Source organism: Enhydra lutris, unplaced genomic scaffold, assembly GCF_002288905.1.
Source record: "Enhydra lutris kenyoni isolate GAN:26980312 unplaced genomic scaffold, ASM228890v2 scaffoldscaffold29, whole genome shotgun sequence".
In the NCBI taxonomy this organism is placed as follows: Eukaryota; Metazoa; Chordata; class Mammalia; order Carnivora; family Mustelidae; genus Enhydra; species Enhydra lutris.
Window position 1 is genome coordinate 16,262,702 of NW_019154113.1, and position 20,204 is coordinate 16,282,905.

Genomic DNA, 20,204 nt, shown 5'->3' on the forward strand with positions numbered 1-20,204 from the left:
CGCCCGGAGAACCAGGTTAAGCAGAGGATGTGCACATAGCCCACACCTGTGCTGGCCGGTGGCACATCGGCTCAGGCTGCCCCTTGATCCCAGCGGACGTGGCACTGGGGGTTCTGCAGAGCCTAAGCAGGGAATCTCTCCAAGGCGGTGGCCTAAGGCCAGACGCTGTGAGATTGCAAGGGACAAAGTGGTTGTCAAGCAAATTCTGCCACCTTGTGGTACTCGTGCTTAAGATCCAACCCACCTGGATCCTGAAGCCCCGCCTCAGCCCTCTCCACCCCCACCCCGCTGCTTGGCGGGGGGTGAGGGTCCTCTCTCTTCTCAGCCCTGTCTACCCCAAGTGTTCCTGACCTAGAGGTGTCCTGGAGGACCCGAACCCTGTAGTCCCAGCATGTCCCCAGTTTTGTCTACCAGTCCTGTCCTCCTCCACAGTCCGTGTCTGACTGTGTTAGGGCCGTTTTCCCCCTGCTGGGCCAAAGGAGAACCCCGGGGTCTCGCCCTCCACCTCAGTCCCTTCTCCTGCCACCCAGCAGCTACTCCGGGCCTGGGTACCTGATTCTTCGGCAATTAATGTTGTGTCTGTACTTCCAAATCTCAGCCAAACCTGCTGCTGGCTCCTCTGGCCCATTGAGGATGACTTGGGTCAGGGTAGCTGGCACGAGCGCACTTGACTTGGGTCAGGGTAGCTGGCACGTGAGTGTACATGCACACGCACCTATTCCTTGCTCTGGACTAGTAATGCCCTCCCTGGTCATCTGTAACCCGCAGTGCCAGGCCCTCAGCTGAGGCAGTGACTCAGCTGCCTGGACCCACCTCTGAGCCTGTCTATTCTGGACATCTCTCCTGGAAGCAAGAAGAGCAGTTCCCCGCTTCCCTTCCGTGGGCCTCAGCACGGACATTCCAAGGCAGGTGGGGGGTGACTGATAGCCCGCAGGGACTGGCTATCACCCAGGCTTCTAGGAAATACAGCAGAGAAGGGGGGACAGAGGCTGCCCCAAGATTTTAGGCAAACAGCCTTTATCTCGCTGTGTGTGATTGCAGCTTAGTAATCTGTGACCTCTTAATAATTGGGTCGCTGACCTTTTAGCTCTGCTTTTCCCCCTCCCGGGGTAGTAAAGGGGTCCACAAGTCCATTCCAGTGTTAGTACTCAACTGGCCAGTGCCTACCAATGGCTCTGGATTGCCGGGCCCAGGGTGGGACAGGGCTGGCGTGCCCATCCAGCTGGATGTGGTTAGGGGACTGACCTGCCACCCACCCATTTTGAAATGGGCTGCTGGAATCCATTAATCTACGATTTCCCGTGTCCCTGTCCAGATAGGTCAGAAACGCTTGGTTGCCACAAGGTATCACCTGGAAAAGGTGAGGATGATCAAGGTAGGTTCGGGAGAAGTCAGGAGCCTAATACGTTGGACGGGGCGAACATCTGCTCAGCGTTCACAACAAGCCACGCGCAGGCGCGAGGTGTTCTCACTAAATGATCACGTTACCTGAGAAAGACGATCATCTTCCTCTTACAGTTGAGGAAGGTAAAGTTAAGAAAACTTAAGAACTGGCTTTGTGCACAGATCTGAGTTCAAACGCCGATCCCATGCCTTACAGTGAGCCACCCTAAGCAAGTTAACTAATCTCTCTGTTTTCTCCTCTATAAACTAGGGCTAATGTTGCCTGCCCTACTGGTTTAGATAGAAACGTATGCTGTGGGCAGGGGCCCTAGCACTGTTTCTCTGCTCAGCCAATAGGGACAGTACTAGTAACTTGTGTAAAAGATTTCAGGATAGAGCAAGCAAGCCTAGTTGAGAGAATGTCTTTTATTTCTCTAAAGATTTCATTTATTTGCAAAAGAAAGAGAAAGTCATGCACACGGGGGCGGGGGGGGGGGGGGCGGGAGGGGATGGGGCCAGGAGGAACAAAGGGAAAGGGAGAAGCAGACTTAGTGCTGAGCACAGAGCACCAAGGGGGGCTCCATCCCACAACCCTGAGATCATGACCAGACCCAAAATCAAAGGGCGAGAGTGAGAGGCTCAACCCACTGCCTAGAGCCTGTCTTTTAAAATAGGGTTGGGAGGCCACAAGGGTGGAGGAACTTGGGCCCGCCCTCATCCCTCAGCAGAGAACTAGAAACTTCTTCCCAGCTACAAGCCTTGGGCATGGACTTCCCTTACTCACCACCCCTGAATCATTTCCATTCTTCACTTTGAAAAGAGCCAGTTCAACCCCTCATTTGCATTAACCTAGTTTCAATCCCCAATTCGCATAGAGGCCCTGAATGAGAGCGGTTCTTGCCACCTTTGGCCTTTTTCGCTCAGCCCCTTCCTTGTCTTCCTCAGGATGCGCGGTGAGGTTTTGGCCTGGGACTGGGTATCCCAAATGGCAGAACTAAATGCCCAACCAAAACTCCTGTTTGCTTCCATTTTCAGTGAATGCCTTCTCAGCTGACACTTGCCCAGGGTCATAAAACAAATTCAAACCCAGGTTTCCTGATTCCCAAGTTCAGTGCTCAGGGGGATTTTTTTTTAAAGTGTGGCCACTGAGGCAGGCTCTTCCCTAGGATCTGGAAGTTTTAGGTGTGGGAGCCAAAGAACTCATTGTCCTGTAAAGTGCTAAGTCTAGAAGCATGTACATGGTACAGAAAAGGCACACCAGGAGGTACTCTTACGGAGAAGTTACCAGGAAAACAAGTCCAAAAGAATGGCGATATTTTTTCCCATAGTACCAGCAAAGGTAAAAAATAAAAGTGACTAGAAATCACTAGGGAAGGCAGGGACCAGGAGGGAGCTAAACTTTGAAAGGAAGCTTCTAGTGAGCTGGGTAGTCTGTTTTAGTGTCTTACACACACACACGCGCGCGCGCACACACACACACACACACACACACACACACACACACACACACACTGGCATTTTCTTCTGAGGGTGCACCAGCATACCTCAAACCGCAACTCCTAATTCCCACCTTTCACAACTTACTCTTTCTTCCTCCCACCATCTTCTTGGAAGGTGCCCATCCCCTGAAACACAGAGAACATCACCTCTTGGTTCCTGGTGATCTTCTCCCAGAGGATACACTAGGAACAAGCTCTTGGTCATGTTTGGCAGCCAGTGGAAGATTCAGGCTGGCATTCAGCAATATTCAGTCATTTTGACCATAATGCCAAACAAGACTGCATTCTGTAAAATCACACTCCAAAAATAGCAGGGCTTCTGGGAAAAGGGGGTTAGGGCAGACCACACAGAAACTATGGGATTTTGAGGCCAGAGCACAAATAAAACAGAACCAAGCCCAGCGACAGAACTGCAGTTAAACTCCCACTGGCCATGCGCACTGGTCCTTGTGCCTCTACTCCTGGGGCTCATGCTTCTTCCTGACACGCAGAGACTAGTTCCATCAAAATAAAAAACGTGATCCAGGAAGGGACCTTCTTCATCAATTTTGTAAAACAAAGGGGAGGGTGGTGCCTTCCCAGCATCAGTCTTTCCACTCCATTTCCCTAGACAGCCTAACACAGTGGAGACGCTAATAGTGATTTTTGAAGCTACTAAACCAGCCACTATTCGTAATAAAGGAAGGCACTTCTATAAAATGTGCGGCTTTTTTTCTTAAGGTAATTCAATCTGGTCCCTGATCACTTCAAAATATTAACGTTCTGGGGAAAATGTTACAGGAATTAACTTAATTTCTGGTTATCCTGACACCATTTCTCTCTTTACCAATTGTATATGTTATTTCCCATTAAAGAAACAACTTTATACCCAAAGCATCTTAAAAACAGTCATTAAGATTCTGGTACCAATTCCAATGTGTGAGTTCTTCCCACACACAAAGAAATTCTCAGACACTAGCTGGCTGTCCTACAATTCAGCTCAATCCTGACACCATCTACCTGGAGAGAGCCTCAGATCTAACAAGTTTAGGGCTCAGTCCTACAAGACACCCCCCCCACGCCCCCAACCCATCAGAAGCCAATCACCTGTCCAGGAACCTGTGCTTCTGAACAAGAGGTTCAATCAGAAGTTCCAAGGACCACAACCCCCCTCCAACTAGGGTTCAATTACTTTGCTAGAATGGCTCACAGAACTCAGAGAAACATATTACTTACTAGAATACTAGGTTATTATAAAAGGACCTAACTCAGGAACAGATCCACAGGGCAAAGTGGGGGGTGGGGGTGGGGGGTGCAGAGCTTCCATGCTGTCTTGGAGCGTGACACTCTCCCCAAATCTCCAAGGGGTCACCAACTCCAGAAACTCTCTGAACACCCATCCTTTTGGATTTTTATGAAGGCTTCGTTTCATGGCAAGACTGATTCCATCATTGGCCGCTGGTGATTGAACTCAATCTTTAGCCTCTCCCCTCCCAGATCAGGGGGTTGGACTTGAGTCCTTGAGTCAAGGTTGGCTTCCCTGGCACCCAGCCCCAATCCTTAAGTTACCAAGGGGCTCTCTTAAACTCACCTCGTTAACGTAACGAAAAACACCGATTGCTCTCAGCACAGGAAATTCCACAGGTTTTAGGAGTTTTGTGCAGAGACCAAATATTTATTTCTTACTATATATCACAGTATCACGGTCCTGAAAATAGTCTCCACCTCACTCTGATGATTCCTTCTCTTCTAGACTGGAGGTCCTTGAGGCGAATACGCACTATACTTCACATCTATGACTCATCCAAAACCCAGAAAGAGAAATGTACTCCTGGTCCTACATCTGCCGTCTCCTTGGACCCATGTTTCATTCCCAGGGCAGCCCGACTGCCCGTGAAATCAGCAAGCCACAGCTCAGGGATGTCCCCCCTCTGCAACGAGAAGGTACAGGGGAAGCAGGGAGTATCAGGACCAGGAACCTCAATTTTGATCACAGAAAGCAACTTCCCCGACCCTGAGTGGGACCACAAGGCTACTTCTGAAGCAGAAACAGAAATCCCATTTCACCGGCTTCCATCACATAGGCCAGCTGAGTGGAAACCAGGAAGCTGGGATCCGGGACGCAGCCGTGCTACCAGAACCACCATCCAGCAAAGACGCAGACAGAGACATGCCTCAGACTCTCCCTCCCTCCCACTCTTTTAGCAAATGTTCACTGAGTGCCTTCCGCGCCAGGCACTGGGACCACTGATGACTCCAGCAATACAGGGAGGAATCAAGAGCCCCAGCCCAGAAGCGAGAAATCAGCCTTCTCCTCCTGTACCATGCGTGATGGAAGACTCTTAGCCGAGTCCCATCTGGCCATGATCCCCCATTTGTAAAACGGAGAGGACAATCGGACCCTGATTATTTCACACAACTGTTTCAAAACAGATAGGACTAAATGCTTAAAAAGAAAAAAAAAAAAAAAGAATGGGAAAAAAAAAAGAGAAAAAAAGAAAAGAGAAGAAAAGGAAGCACCTGGGTGGCTCAGTGGGTTAAGCATCTGCCTTTGGCTCAGGTCATGATCTCGGGGTCCTGGGACGGAGCCCCACACAGGGGTCCCTGCTCAGAGGGCAATCTGCTTCTCCCTCTCCCTCCGCAATGCCCCCCACTGTGACATGCATGCTCTCTCTCACTTTCATAAAAATAAAATCTTTAAAAAAAAAAAAAAAGAAAGAAAAGAGATGAAAAAAGGAAGAAATTATTTCCTAGGCTAGGCTGATACACTTTCATGTCAAGTACAAAGGGAGGAAAATACAAAATGGTTCATGACTAAGGAACTACATAGAACTAGTTTCTTCGCATGAGCCTCAGAGCTTTCACAGACCTCAGGGCTTTTAGAAGGTCAATTCATTTCCTTCAGTTCTCTCTTTCTGCCTCCAGGAAGCTGATTCACTGTGAGGCAATGCAACACTCAACTATCAGCTTGGAAACAAGGGAAAGACACCCTAAGAGACCGCTCTCTCTGCACGGGGAAAAGCCAGTCATCCTTAAAGAACAAATCAGCCAAGACCCACACAATGATAAACTCATTTATTTCTCTGCATTTAGTTGGCTGCGTGCTGTTCCCTACAAAGATGGGACAAGCACATAATGTCCACAGGCCGCACCAACCATCAGAGGTCCAAGAGAAATCTCCTAACCTGGGCCAGGTACTTGGGCTTCAAATAGTCGCCCAGCTCCTCCTTACAGACCCAGACGTGCTGGCCCTTCTTCCAGGTCTGGGAGAAGTCTCCAGTTACTAGCAGTGCTTTGAAGAAGAATACTTTGGCCCCGAGGCTACTCTCTGTCCGCATTGCTTGAGGGAACTTGAACTTGTAGTGGCCACAGGGGGCATTTCCCAGGAACTTGGCTTCCAGGTTGTTTTCTGAAGGGGAGAGGTGAACAGGGAAGATGAGGATGGACCCACCTGTTTACTCCGGCTCCCCCAGGCAGCGGGGGTCTGAGAGCCATTTCCAGCCTGAGGTAAAGCAATCCCGGAGAGTGAAGACAAGGTTTGTTCCTGAGGAGGCTCTCCCCACTCTCCGTCCATGGGCTCACGGGCTCCAGATTCACTGGATCCATCCCGTGTGCGAAGCTACTGCTCTCGGACTGAAGTCAGCGATGCTGTTCAGAGACCACTCGCTGGAGTCAGAGCCCCAAGCTTCTAGACTCAGCCCAGCCAATGGCCACGGTCTGCTGATGAAGGACCAAGACACTCAGTATCTGTAAAGCAAAGCTCATTAGCCTTTCATGGGGACTGTCATTTGAAAAGCATAAAAAGGACCCAATTTGACTTCTGTGGGGTGAAAACATCATAACCAAAGTTAAAAGACAAAGACAGATGGTTGGATGTTATCTAGAATCTGTAACAAAGGGTTAATCACAACCAAGCCATTTCAAAGGAAGGGGGAAGGACAGATCAGTCCAGCCCTTGGGAAGCCGCCCGCTAGACACGAAAAATAAAGCTGGATTCCACCCACCTCAGTCCTCACTTCAGAACGGATACCACACGGATCAAAGACGGAACAACAGAAATTTCACTTTCATAAAAAGGCTGGGTATTCTGGATGATGGTTTCATGGATGTTTAATACTTTCTGAATTTCTTTGTATTTTCAAATTTTTCATTAAAGGAAAAAAAAAAAAAAACCACCCAGAAGAGTACTAGAAAAAATGTGGGATACTCTCTGTATCATTTTTGAGAGGGAAAGCCCTCACCAAGACACGAAATTTTAAAAACCAGTAAGAGAAAAAAGTGTTTATTTACATAAAACTAAATCTTTCAACAAGGAAAAACGAAGCATAAGAAGTCAAAGACAAAATGGCACACTAAGGAAAATATTTTCAACACACTCCACAAAGGAAGAGTGTCATCAGGTTTAAGTATGAGAAATCAATGAGGAAAAAGTTTTAGAAAGAAAGCTTTCTAAAAGAAAAGTGAACTAAGTATATGAACCTAGAGTTCACAGAAAAATAAACATCACTGACCTATAAACTCCTTAAAAGATGCTCAACCTTATTAACAACTAAAAAAAATATAAATTCAGACGTCGTTATTACTGAAGTCCCAAAACTCTGAGCTGTCCTCTGCTTGTCGAGGACAAGAGAAAAATGGGCCCTCTCACACCATCACGGGGGAGAGGTTAGCGTGAACTGCCCTCTTCGGCAAGAGTCACCAGTTTTAATTCCGCGAACCCTTTCAACCAGCGACTCTGCTTCTAGAACCTGAGCCTCCCAGATATGTTTCTCTGCCTGTGTAAGCGAAGATGAGTACACAAGGACATTCATTACAGCTTATTTGTAAAAGCAACAGACAGGTGAACTGCAGCACAGGCATATTATAAGATCTATGCTGGGGTCACACGCTGATACAGAGATGCTTAAATGCCGCACAGAAGAGAAATGAAGGTATATAACCGGGCTCCATATGGGGGAGAAAAAAACAGATGAAGTATGTGTGTGCTTGTAATTTCTAAAAAGATATACCAAAAAAAGAAAAAAAAAGATATACCAAAAAAATTAAATAAACTAAAAATAAAAGAATACACCAGAAACTGTTAACAAGAGATGCCTCTGAAATGGGAAAATCACTTCTCACCCTATCTTACATTCGCTAAATACTATTTTGATCATTTTTTTCACCATATATAACAAATTGCTTCTCTCAATACTATCAAAAACAAAAACAGAACCAAAACAAAAATACTATTGGCATCAGAGGAGGAATTGATATGTGAGCTCACCTATAACACAAAATGCCAGCAGAACGTATCTGTGAGTGGTGGAATTACACTGGCAAGTTTCTTTATACTTTCCTGAATTTTCTACTTATTTCACTGAATATTTTTCTATTTTCCTATTTTTTTTATTATGTGGAAAATTTTTTCTATTTTTCTATTATCTGGAAAAAAGGGTTAAAAAATATGGTTAAATCAAGATGAAAAAAGGAACAGTTCATTACAAACGGGGCAAAGAGTCACAAAGAAATACACGTAGCCAATAAACACATGACAATATGGTCAATCTCACTAACAATCAGGAAAATGCGAATCCAAAAGAGATCATTTTGTAGTGACTTGGACAGGCAAAAATTAAAAAGACTCGTCCATGTGTCGGTGGGGTTGAGACAAATGCACACTTCTCTATGCCACTCCTGAAAATGCCCAACGGTATGTACATTCTGCAGGACAAGTGGGCAAGACCCATGGAAAACGTCAATGTGTCCCTCCCTGACCATTAATTCCACCTCAAGGAATTCCATCTTGCAGGACTAAGGAAGAGAGGTGCCAACGGGGAGGAAATAAAAGGACTCTTACACACACACACACACACACACACACACAGATGTACATACACACATTTTTACATTTCTTGAGTTCTTCTTTGCCATTTTAATTATTTTCTATTATTTGCCATTTTAATAACTCTGCAATAAACGAACACGTTTTATTTGTTATGCTCCTGTTTAATGTCAAAATCTCTTTCACAGCTTTCCATTCACATCTATTTATTACAGCAGGAACATTACAAGGACACTGGGTTCCGCGGTAGAAACCCATTCCACGTGGCACATGTGGAGGGAGAACGGAGCGTCTGCCATGTGTGTGAGGGAAGCTGAGCATCTGAACAGTGATCCCGGTGAGAAACCCAGACGCCACCTCCTAGGGGACAGCAGAGGCCACGGGAGCGCGGGGAAGGTCCCCACCCACTCCATCCCGTCTCACTCCCGCTCTCACAGGCCACACAGGCCCCTTGTGGGCAAGGAGCAAGGGGGCACACAGCGGCCGCTGCTTTGTTAGCAGGTGCTTGTGCTGGTAACGGGGCCAATGGAGCAGCATTGTTCTGCCAAATCTACATGCCCAATAAACATTTCGCGAGCACTACGGTGAGCCAGGCACTTTGCGGAGAGCTGGGATGATGGGGAGGAACAGATGCTGTCTGGACCTCCAAGGGAGTCAGAATTCTAGCTGGGAGGAGAAATGTGCCAAACACCGATTACTGGGCACTGCAGTAAGTGAAAGAGGTGTTCTCCCCTGGAACGTGAGCTCCCACGGAGCAGGGGTGGTGTCCTGTTCATCTGTGACCCTACTGCCTGCACGGTGTCCAGCAAATGGGAGGCTCAGAGTAAACGTTCGTTGCAGAAGGTGAACAAACGCACACACAAATGCTACCGGAACCTAGAGGGAGGAGTAGCTCTGTCTACCTGGAGGCTTGGAGAAGGTTCCAGCACAGAATGTATAACGTACAAGCTGAGTCTTCAAAACAGAGTCATCAGACCGAGGAGGAGCAAACCGTTCCCGTCAGAGGCCAGCATGCCACAAGAGACGCACGAATGACCACATTACTGGAGGAATGCAGAAGGTCTGCTCGGTTGAACTCAGACTACGCATCAGTGTGCGGACAGACGGAAGACTGGCAAGCTCAGGACCAGAGCAAATGGATTTGTAGGCCGTGCTCGAAAGCCTGAACTTCTACGGGAAACCCTTTAGGCAGAGACACGACAGGGGATGTGTCTGAAAACTCACTCCGGCAGCACGGAGGGGCACGACGTGAAGGCAAAACGGAACTTATTTGGCACCTACTTCAAAGGTCCAGTGCCATGGTTCTCAACCACTGTGACTTCACTTCCCAGGCAGTATCTGGCAATGTCTAGGGACAATTCTGGTTGTTACACTAAGGGGAGTGGAGATGGGCCAGCGCCACTGTTACCTAGTGGGCACAGGCCGGAGATGCAGCCGGCCATCCCACAATGCTCAGGGCAGCCCCCACAAGGAATTACGTGGCCCCACATGTCAACAGTGCCAAGGATGAGAAAACCTAATCTGGCAAAAGGGTGACAGCTAATGCTGTGGGAATAAAAAAAGAAATATTTAGAACAGACCAGGAGGGACCTGAGAACTTCAGGATGTCAGAATGAGGTCAAGAGATCCTGAGGTTTCTAGTTGGGTAAATGCGTTGTCAGGCCAGTAAGCAAGGCCGCGGGGACAAGAGGCAAAGGCTGAGAGTGGGAGGACTGTCAATTTTGAGAGTACACACTGATTTTTCAATCTCAGCAAGGGACAGGGAGAGCATGGGGACGGCGCCTGCCAGCCTGCCTCCCCGGACAGTATTGTAGCAGACCCTGAGATGTGTGCTGAACTGAACGCTTGCCCCTCAAGCCAACCATTTTAAGATAAGCAAATAAGCCTCTTTCATAGAAAGTCTAGGAGGCACCTTCCAGTTGGTTGCCCGCGCTGGGCCCTGGGGCAGAACCTAAATCAGAGCAGAAAGAGCTTTATCAGGGATGAGAGAGTGTCAAATACTGAGTCACAAGATGTCTTCCTCAAAATGACACCAGACAGCCAAGAAATGAAAAATGTCCTCCTTTTCAAAGAGAGACTCAAAATTCAAAATCAGTTTGAGAAGGCAGTGGATTACCTAGACAGAGATGTTCTGAGACACCAAGTACTCCTTCAGCATCTGAAGTATGGGCTAAAGAGAAATCAGGAGTGACGGGTCATATTCCATATATGAAAGAACTAAACACACTTTCAAGTTCTCAGTACAGTATGTTGCTTTAAAAAAATTAAAAAGGGTAACTATGCAGAGTAGATCAGGAAAAGATCCATCCTATGCCGAGGTGAAATAAAATCCACTTCCTCAAGTAATCCATAGATTAAAGTAATCAAAAACGTGAGAAAAGATAAAACCAAACAGCAAATCTTGATCATTTTTACGAACAATAAATAACGAAGTTTTTAGTGGTGTAGAAACTGAAAAACATTTTACTGTAAATGCTGATGGTTGGGAATCCTGTCTGAACGGTTAGTTCTGCCAGAGACAGAAATGCCACTAACGGGAAGGTAAGTGGGACCCATGGAGTCAGCAGGACCCGCGATGGCTACCCAAGACAATGAAATATCTTACAATCACGGGCTCAAGGGAAGATGTGGCCCAATTAAACCCAAAAAGGAACTAGAATCATCTATTCCTATGGAATATGCAAAACTGTGGAAACCTGGAAGTGAAAGTTCTGTACTTTGTCGGGAAGACATGGCTGACTGAGCAGAAACTGAAGCTCTCCATCCTTCAGGTACGACAGCAGCTGCTCAGTGAGGCAGCCACGAAGGGCCCTAAGCAGCAGTGACCTGCTCAAAGAGAGGCACGGGAGGAGGAAGGACCTAAAACCACACTCTTTAGTTCTGCACAGGAAGTAAAGACCCAACAAGAGGATCTCTTCAACCAATCCAGCAGCTTCGCCAACCTCCCCCGGGCTTGGAACTAAGACCAAGCAGAGTCTTCATGAAGAAAGGAGCCACTGACTATAACTGCCAGATCAAAACCTGTTGACAGACCACCTGCTTTCCTTTCAGAAGCAGCAGCTGCTGTAGTGGATATTATTACTTGGTGAATGAAAAAGTAGATTAAGGGGCGGGGGGGGGACTCAACCCACACAAAGGATGGGAAAAAAATACAGAGTTCAATAAAACACATATTTTTTATAAGTGAAAGAATTATTTTTTCTACCATCAATAAGACCCATGTGTTATATAAGAAAGAAAGAAAGAAAGAAAGAAAGAAAGAAAGAAAGAAAGAAAGAAAGAAAATTTAAAAATCTCAGTGGGACAAAGACTCCCACCTGACCTAAAATTTTTTCTAGGTGAAATTTTTATAGATATCAAAGTTCCCATTAACAACCCACCTCCAAATCCTTCCAGCCATCATCACAAGCTGGTCTGCAAATTCCACAGCTGAGTGTGAAAGGAGTCTTGTGAGGTTCAGAGAGAGGCAGAGAACTCACCTGAGAGCGTGGCCAGGGTTCGTTCCGCTGTTCCTCGGAGGGTCTCCCCGGGCTGCCACTCTGCCTGGGGAAGCATCCAAACATCCTGGTCTCCAAGCTTCTCTTTGACCAACAGAACAAGGTTCCTATCTAGCTTCCGGTTCAGTGAAGTTCGGTCATTCTTTTTATCGGCTTCTATGAAGAAAAGGGGACCAGAGAAGACAAAAACACTGTGATCTGCCAGAACCAAGGAGAACAGTTTTACAGTCTTCCTTTAAGGTAGAGCTACAACCTTTACCATCTTAAAATCAAATTACAACCCTGACCCATCCCTCTAATTCAGACCTCTTTCAGGGCAGAGTCTCACAATCTTAAGAAAACTACAATGTAAGAAGAGAAAACCAAAAGCTGAACTTCTCCTTTGAAGAGCACTACCTTGTGTAGGTACTTTGAGCCTCTGGAAAAGAAGCTATACCCACACTACTTCAAACACTACGACTTCACTCGTTTTGACACTATTACTGACTTAACTTGGCCCCACTTTCTCTGTTCTTTGGTCTTCATCTGAGATAAGAGAACTCAATCCTCTGCTCTGGGAGAGATTTCAGATGACACGCAGAAAACTAGCGGGAAAGGCTTGCTTTTCCCCCCACTCTCACCCCCACACTAGGAAGTAAACTCAGATACATTCATGAAGTTTAACTGAGAAAGAATAGGTTATCCCAACACCCTTACCTCCCACTCAAAAATAACACCAGCCTTTAAAAATTCTATTCAGCTGGAAATGAGGAGCAGGGAAAAGACTTTCTTTTTCTCCCACCTGAAAGAAGTTTTGCAACCATCTGCTACTTAAAATACAAAGCAGGGGCTAAGCAAATGTCCTTTGTCTGAAAACCAAAATACCCGCCTTTTCCTTTTCTCTTGCTGGCCTAAAATGACCACAAACCTGTTATACGAGCTCCAGGTTTGAACTGTAGGAACTTCTGCTCCCATGCATCTTCCAAATCCTGCACCAGCAGTATATTCCGTTCATCTCCTTCTTCATCATACAAGTCAGCTTTCTTCTTTGCCAGTTGCTGGGCTTCATCTAAAGCACGAAGCTCATGGTCTGAATATAAACTTCCCTCTACTTCAATCTGAGAAAATTAAAAGGACAAAAAAAAAAAAAAACAAAACAAAACAAAAAACAGGCAAGAATAGAAAACAGGGCTATAGCACACTTGACACATCACCCAGCATAACCAGACATACAATTAAAAGACCACAGGAAAATAAAAGGAAAGAAAAACAGTCATCTGCACTTTGGGCTTGAGTTACATTTGCTAAAATGTTAGAATGTGATTGGAGGTCAAGCTGCTACAAAGAACAGAGAACTGGGAGGGGCGCCGCCTGCCCACTTAACCACACTCCAGCCCTGTCAGCCCTTGATCTCACCAAACTCCTCAGGGAGTTTACAGATGCTGTTCCCTCTTCCTAGAATGTTTTCCTTCATGCTCTTCTCCGAGGAGATTGCTACGCATCCTTCAGATTTCAATTTAAGTACCATATTCTTTGGGGGGTATTTCTGGACACCAGCCACAAAATCAAATTAGATGTCCCGGTTAAAATCTTTTATAGTACCCTGTGTCTTCCTTTATTACACTTACCAGGGTCTGCAGTTATACAATCATGTGATTATTTGGTTATTGACCCGCCCACCTCCACTAGACTGAACACTCTGAGAACCAAAGGCTTATCTGTCTTACTCGTCCCTAGCACTTAGCACAGTGTCTATACAAAATAGGCGATAAATGATTATCAATAAAATGATTAATCAACTATTTGCAGAATAAGTTAATGAGCCAAGTAAAAAGCAGGAAGTGAAGTTTAGAGCTCCCAGCAGCCAACACAAAAAACATCTCAGATTCTACAGAAACAACCTTCAATCACTGTCAATGGGGATTTAAGCCCCTCACAGTCCCCACACTGAGTATTTGCCCCTGTTTCCTCACTTGCCCCTCACACACAAACTTTATCACAGTCATCTTATATGTGTGCCCATTATATTCTCCTAAAACACATCAGACTCTAAATTTCAGACATTCAGACTACCTGCGATAGGAACTAAGCCGTCTTGTTCAGCACCGCGTACCTACCATATTCAGTGAGAAAGAAAAGCAACTCTACAGAGTTGCCTGGCGTGACAACAAAAAATCCCAATGAAAACGAACTTTTACTGAACACCTTCTATGTACCAAACCCATCCAGTAAGGTAGATACCGTTGCGCAAGTTGAGTACGCTGAAGTTCAGAGAGGTGAAATGACTTGCTCAAGGTCACTGAGACTGGTGCCGGAGACGGGATCGAACCCTGGCCCACGTGCTTCTCTTGGTTCCCCAACAGCACCTTGAAGCCGCTAGCCGCACTTCAATCCTACCTGCTGTAGTAGAGCCGCCATCTCTTCCTGCAATGGGGTCAGCGGCTTCGAGACCAGCGGTGGCCGCTGCAGGCACACCGCGCCCAAAAGACGCCATGGAGACCCGCTGATCGAGGGTGCAGCCGCAAGGGCTAGGCTGCGAGAACCCAGGCTACCGGCCCAGAGCCCCTCGAACCGCCACCAGCCCTTCGCCACCCCAAACAGAGACTGCCTTATGGGCGCCGCCATTCTTCTGCCCTCCCACAATGTACCGCGGCTCCCTGCGGGGTCCTGGGCCAATCCCATGTTCCCACAAGGCAGCGCGAGAGCGGCAGGCGGAAGAGTTCTGTCCCGGGAACTACCAGAACGAACCACTCCAATATGGAGGGGAAGGCGAAAAAGTTTAGGGGAAAGGGAAGAAACTCCCAGTTAAAAAAAAAAGAAAAGAAAAGAAACTCCCAGTTAGCACTCGAAACGACAATTATTGCAGAGCATTTAAATAGGAATAGAAAATCTTTAATGGATCTCAAGGAGAGGAATGAGACGATTTTCCTTGTACGCCCCCCCCCCCACGAGCACTCGAGGTGCTGGTGCCGCTCCAGCTGCGCCAACCCCCGAGGTCGCCGCGGACGGCAGCTGACGGGGGTCAATCCAAGTCATGCAGGTGGTACGAAAGACGGGGTCTTGGCTCTTGCGGTCTTGGGGTTGGCCACCGACGCCCAGGTAAGAATGATCACCAGCCCCTTCCCGAACGCACGGTCATCCCCGCGACTGCGCTCCTGCCTGTGTCCCTGAGCCGCCTGGACCTCACCGAGCTTTCCCTCCCCGCAGGGTCGTGGCCCGGGCGCCAGCCTCCACCATCCACACCGGCGCCCAGCAGCTGCAAGACGCGGCGGCCAAGCAGGAGGTTGAGGAGAAGGCGGCGGCGGCGGCTCCGGCTCCGGCTCCGAGCCGCAGCAGCTTCAGGTGAGGGCCTCTTAAGCCCAGCCCTCTGGACACCGGCACCGCCGTCCGGAGCCCGACAACCGGTGAATTCCCAACTCTGCCACTTGACGTCTTTGGGACCCTAACGCAGATTAGCCTCAGCCCCGGCTTTCTCGTCTACAAATGGAGAGGATGCCGAGAGAGTTTGCGAGGATCAAATGAGATGAGCCTTGGCACAAAGTGGGCGCTCTGTGAACAGTTAGATGAATGAATGAGTTAATGTCGGAGGTGTATAGTAAATGTCACCTTTTTCCCTCTGAGAGGGGTGTCATGGCAGACTAACAACCTTCCCTGCGCCTTGGATATAAAATGGGAGTTGGGGGAGCAGGGGGTGCTACACCGCGGTGTAGATTATTGAGTTGGGGCAGGGTGGTTTTTGTGCTCACCCCTAGGGACCGGTCCCTTGCTTTCCATCAGTGCTGCTACCCCTATGTTCATTCGCATCCATTCAACAAATGTTTACTGAAAACCTGTTTGGTGCCAGGTACTGTGCTAGGTGCTGGGAGTACAAATACAAAAGATCATTCTTTCCCCACCAGTAGGTCACAGGCTACAGAGGAAGACAGTCATGCAAGCATTTTCGGCATAATCTGGTCGGTAGTGTGCTGGAGTAAGAACTGGTTGCTAGGAAGTATGAAGGAATGAGTGTCTCACTCCTGAGGAAGTCAGGCAAGACTGCCAGGAAGATAATGTGGAGCTAAGAACTGAATTGAACGGGAGTTAGGCTGGACAACATGAAAGGGATAATTTTAGGCAAAGCTAATATTCTGTGTAAAGGCATGCATTGTGAAAGCACATGGTATATTCAGGTGTGTGCCTGATGGCAGATGAGGCCAGCAAAAGAAGGAGTCGGAAGGCTGAGGGTCTTACCTGTAACAGTGCGGCTTTCAGACTCTTCCACGATAAACAGTGGGGAAGCTGCTGAAACAATTCAAGCCAAGATCCTGTTGGGGTCATTCAGCAATGTCAGGTGCTGTTTAAGGCATTAGGGACACATCAGTGACCATACACCCCATATACCCTGCCCCTGTAGAACTTAAATTCTAGTGGTTAGGGGGCAGTGAGGAGAAAACATGTAAAACCTGAGGGTATGACAGATGGTGGGAGTGTATATGTCTAGTGTTTGGGAGGAATAGCGAGGTCAGCGTGGAGTGAGGCGTGCAGCAGGGGATGGGGATGAGTCGTGCAGCCGATACCTGCGGCTGCATCTGTTCCGGCTCGTAGGACCTCGTGAGGACTCCAGCTTTGACTCTAGGTGAGATGGACAGCCGTTGGAGAATTTTGAATAGAGACTTGAAATGATGTTGCTTCATTTTATTTTTTTTTTAAAGATTTTATTTATTTATTTGACAGAGAGAGAGAGAGATAACAAGTAGGCAGAGAGGCAGGCAGAGAGAGGAGGAAGCAGGCTCACTGCTAAGCAGAGAGCCCGATGCGGGGCTCGATCCCAAGACCCTGAGATCATGACCTGAGCCGAAGGCAGAGGCTTAACCCACTGAGCCACCCAGGCGATTTAAAAATCTCAGTGGGACAAAGACTCCCACCTGACCTAAAATTTTTTCTAGGTGAAATTTTTATAGATATCAAAGTTCCCATTAACAACCCACCTCCAAATCCTTCCAGCCATCATCACAAGCTGGTCTGCAAATTCCACAGCTGAGTGTGAAAGGAGTCTTGTGAGGTTCAGAGAGAGGCAGAGAACTCACCTGAGAGCGTGGCCAGGGTTCGTTCCGCTGTTCCTCGGAGGGTCTCCCCGGGCTGCCACTCTGCCTGGGGAAGCATCCAAACATCCTGGTCTCCAAGCTTCTCTTTGACCAACAGAACAAGGTTCCTATCTAGCTTCCGGTTCAGTGAAGTTCGGTCATTCTTTTTATCGGCTTCTATGAAGAAAAGGGGACCAGAGAAGACAAAAACACTGTGATCTGCCAGAACCAAGGAGAACAGTTTTACAGTCTTCCTTTAAGGTAGAGCTACAACCTTTACCATCTTAAAATCAAATTACAACCCTGACCCATCCCTCTAATTCAGACCTCTTTCAGGGCAGAGTCTCACAATCTTAAGAAAACTACAATGTAAGAAGAGAAAACCAAAAGCTGAACTTCTCCTTTGAAGAGCACTACCTTGTGTAGGTACTTTGAGCCTCTGGAAAAGAAGCTATACCCACACTACTTCAAACACTACGACTTCACTCGTTTTGACACTATTACTGACTTAACTTGGCCCCACTTTCTCTGTTCTTTGGTCTTCATCTGAGATAAGAGAACTCAATCCTCTGCTCTGGGAGAGATTTCAGATGACACGCAGAAAACTAGCGGGAAAGGCTTGCTTTTCCCCCCACTCTCACCCCCACACTAGGAAGTAAACTCAGATACATTCATGAAGTTTAACTGAGAAAGAATAGGTTATCCCAACACCCTTACCTCCCACTCAAAAATAACACCAGCCTTTAAAAATTCTATTCAGCTGGAAATGAGGAGCAGGGAAAAGACTTTCTTTTTCTCCCACCTGAAAGAAGTTTTGCAACCATCTGCTACTTAAAATACAAAGCAGGGGCTAAGCAAATGTCCTTTGTCTGAAAACCAAAATACCCGCCTTTTCCTTTTCTCTTGCTGGCCTAAAATGACCACAAACCTGTTATACGAGCTCCAGGTTTGAACTGTAGGAACTTCTGCTCCCATGCATCTTCCAAATCCTGCACCAGCAGTATATTCCGTTCATCTCCTTCTTCATCATACAAGTCAGCTTTCTTCTTTGCCAGTTGCTGGGCTTCATCTAAAGCACGAAGCTCATGGTCTGAATATAAACTTCCCTCTACTTCAATCTGAGAAAATTAAAAGGACAAAAAAAAAAAAAAACAAAACAAAACAAAAAACAGGCAAGAATAGAAAACAGGGCTATAGCACACTTGACACATCACCCAGCATAACCAGACATACAATTAAAAGACCACAGGAAAATAAAAGGAAAGAAAAACAGTCATCTGCACTTTGGGCTTGAGTTACATTTGCTAAAATGTTAGAATGTGATTGGAGGTCAAGCTGCTACAAAGAACAGAGAACTGGGAGGGGCGCCGCCTGCCCACTTAACCACACTCCAGCCCTGTCAGCCCTTGATCTCACCAAACTCCTCAGGGAGTTTACAGATGCTGTTCCCTCTTCCTAGAATGTTTTCCTTCATGCTCTTCTCCGAGGAGATTGCTACGCATCCTTCAGATTTCAATTTAAGTACCATATTCTTTGGGGGGTATTTCTGGACACCAGCCACAAAATCAAATTAGATGTCCCGGTTAAAATCTTTTATAGTACCCTGTGTCTTCCTTTATTACACTTACCAGGGTCTGCAGTTATACAATCATGTGATTATTTGGTTATTGACCCGCCCACCTCCACTAGACTGAACACTCTGAGAACCAAAGGCTTATCTGTCTTACTCGTCCCTAGCACTTAGCACAGTGTCTATACAAAATAGGCGATAAATGATTATCAATAAAATGATTAATCAACTATTTGCAGAATAAGTTAATGAGCCAAGTAAAAAGCAGGAAGTGAAGTTTAGAGCTCCCAGCAGCCAACACAAAAAACATCTCAGATTCTACAGAAACAACCTTCAATCACTGTCAATGGGGATTTAAGCCCCTCACAGTCCCCACACTGAGTATTTGCCCCTGTTTCCTCACTTGCCCCTCACACACAAACTTTATCACAGTCATCTTATATGTGTGCCCATTATATTCTCCTAAAACACATCAGACTCTAAATTTCAGACATTCAGACTACCTGCGATAGGAACTAAGCCGTCTTGTTCAGCACCGCGTACCTACCATATTCAGTGAGAAAGAAAAGCAACTCTACAGAGTTGCCTGGCGTGACAACAAAAAATCCCAATGAAAACGAACTTTTACTGAACACCTTCTATGTACCAAACCCATCCAGTAAGGTAGATACCGTTGCGCAAGTTGAGTACGCTGAAGTTCAGAGAGGTGAAATGACTTGCTCAAGGTCACTGAGACTGGTGCCGGAGACGGGATCGAACCCTGGCCCACGTGCTTCTCTTGGTTCCCCAACAGCACCTTGAAGCCGCTAGCCGCACTTCAATCCTACCTGCTGTAGTAGAGCCGCCATCTCTTCCTGCAATGGGGTCAGCGGCTTCGAGACCAGCGGTGGCCGCTGCAGGCACACCGCGCCCAAAAGACGCCATGGAGACCCGCTGATCGAGGGTGCAGCCGCAAGGGCTAGGCTGCGAGAACCCAGGCTACCGGCCCAGAGCCCCTCGAACCGCCACCAGCCCTTCGCCACCCCAAACAGAGACTGCCTTATGGGCGCCGCCATTCTTCTGCCCTCCCACAATGTACCGCGGCTCCCTGCGGGGTCCTGGGCCAATCCCATGTTCCCACAAGGCAGCGCGAGAGCGGCAGGCGGAAGAGTTCTGTCCCGGGAACTACCAGAACGAACCACTCCAATATGGAGGGGAAGGCGAAAAAGTTTAGGGGAAAGGGAAGAAACTCCCAGTTAAAAAAAAAAGAAAAGAAAAGAAACTCCCAGTTAGCACTCGAAACGACAATTATTGCAGAGCATTTAAATAGGAATAGAAAATCTTTAATGGATCTCAAGGAGAGGAATGAGACGATTTTCCTTGTACGCCCCCCCCCCACGAGCACTCGAGGTGCTGGTGCCGCTCCAGCTG

General features: G+C 47.3%; 3 protein-coding genes across 3 annotated transcripts; 1 reads left to right on the top strand and 2 right to left on the bottom strand.

The window, feature by feature from the left end:
* Window positions 1-5,921: 5,921 nt before the first annotated feature.
* Window positions 5,922-14,791, bottom strand: LOC111152703 (39S ribosomal protein L46, mitochondrial). Its single transcript, XM_022511275.1, has 4 exons — window positions 14,559-14,791; window positions 13,090-13,279; window positions 12,165-12,338; window positions 5,922-6,270 (listed from the first exon to the last, which is right to left on the bottom strand). Exons 1-4 carry the CDS (start codon window positions 14,784-14,786, stop codon window positions 6,020-6,022), a joined length of 843 nt encoding a protein of 280 aa, XP_022366983.1. The 5' UTR covers window positions 14,787-14,791; the 3' UTR covers window positions 5,922-6,019.
* Window positions 14,792-15,165: 374 nt separating this feature from the next.
* On the top strand, window positions 15,166-15,613 carry LOC111152730 (28S ribosomal protein S11, mitochondrial-like). The gene is made up of 2 exons (XM_022511319.1): window positions 15,166-15,260; window positions 15,369-15,613. The coding sequence occupies exons 1-2, from the start codon at window positions 15,196-15,198 to the stop codon at window positions 15,505-15,507; spliced, it is 204 nt and encodes a 67-aa protein (XP_022367027.1). The 5' UTR covers window positions 15,166-15,195; the 3' UTR covers window positions 15,508-15,613.
* Window positions 15,614-17,083: 1,470 nt separating this feature from the next.
* LOC111152649 (mitochondrial ribosomal protein L46) lies at window positions 17,084-19,854 on the bottom strand. The gene is made up of 3 exons (XM_022511192.1): window positions 19,622-19,854; window positions 18,153-18,342; window positions 17,084-17,401 (listed from the first exon to the last, which is right to left on the bottom strand). The coding sequence occupies exons 1-3, from the start codon at window positions 19,847-19,849 to the stop codon at window positions 17,205-17,207; spliced, it is 615 nt and encodes a 204-aa protein (XP_022366900.1). The 5' UTR covers window positions 19,850-19,854; the 3' UTR covers window positions 17,084-17,204.
* Window positions 19,855-20,204: the final 350 nt, after the last annotated feature.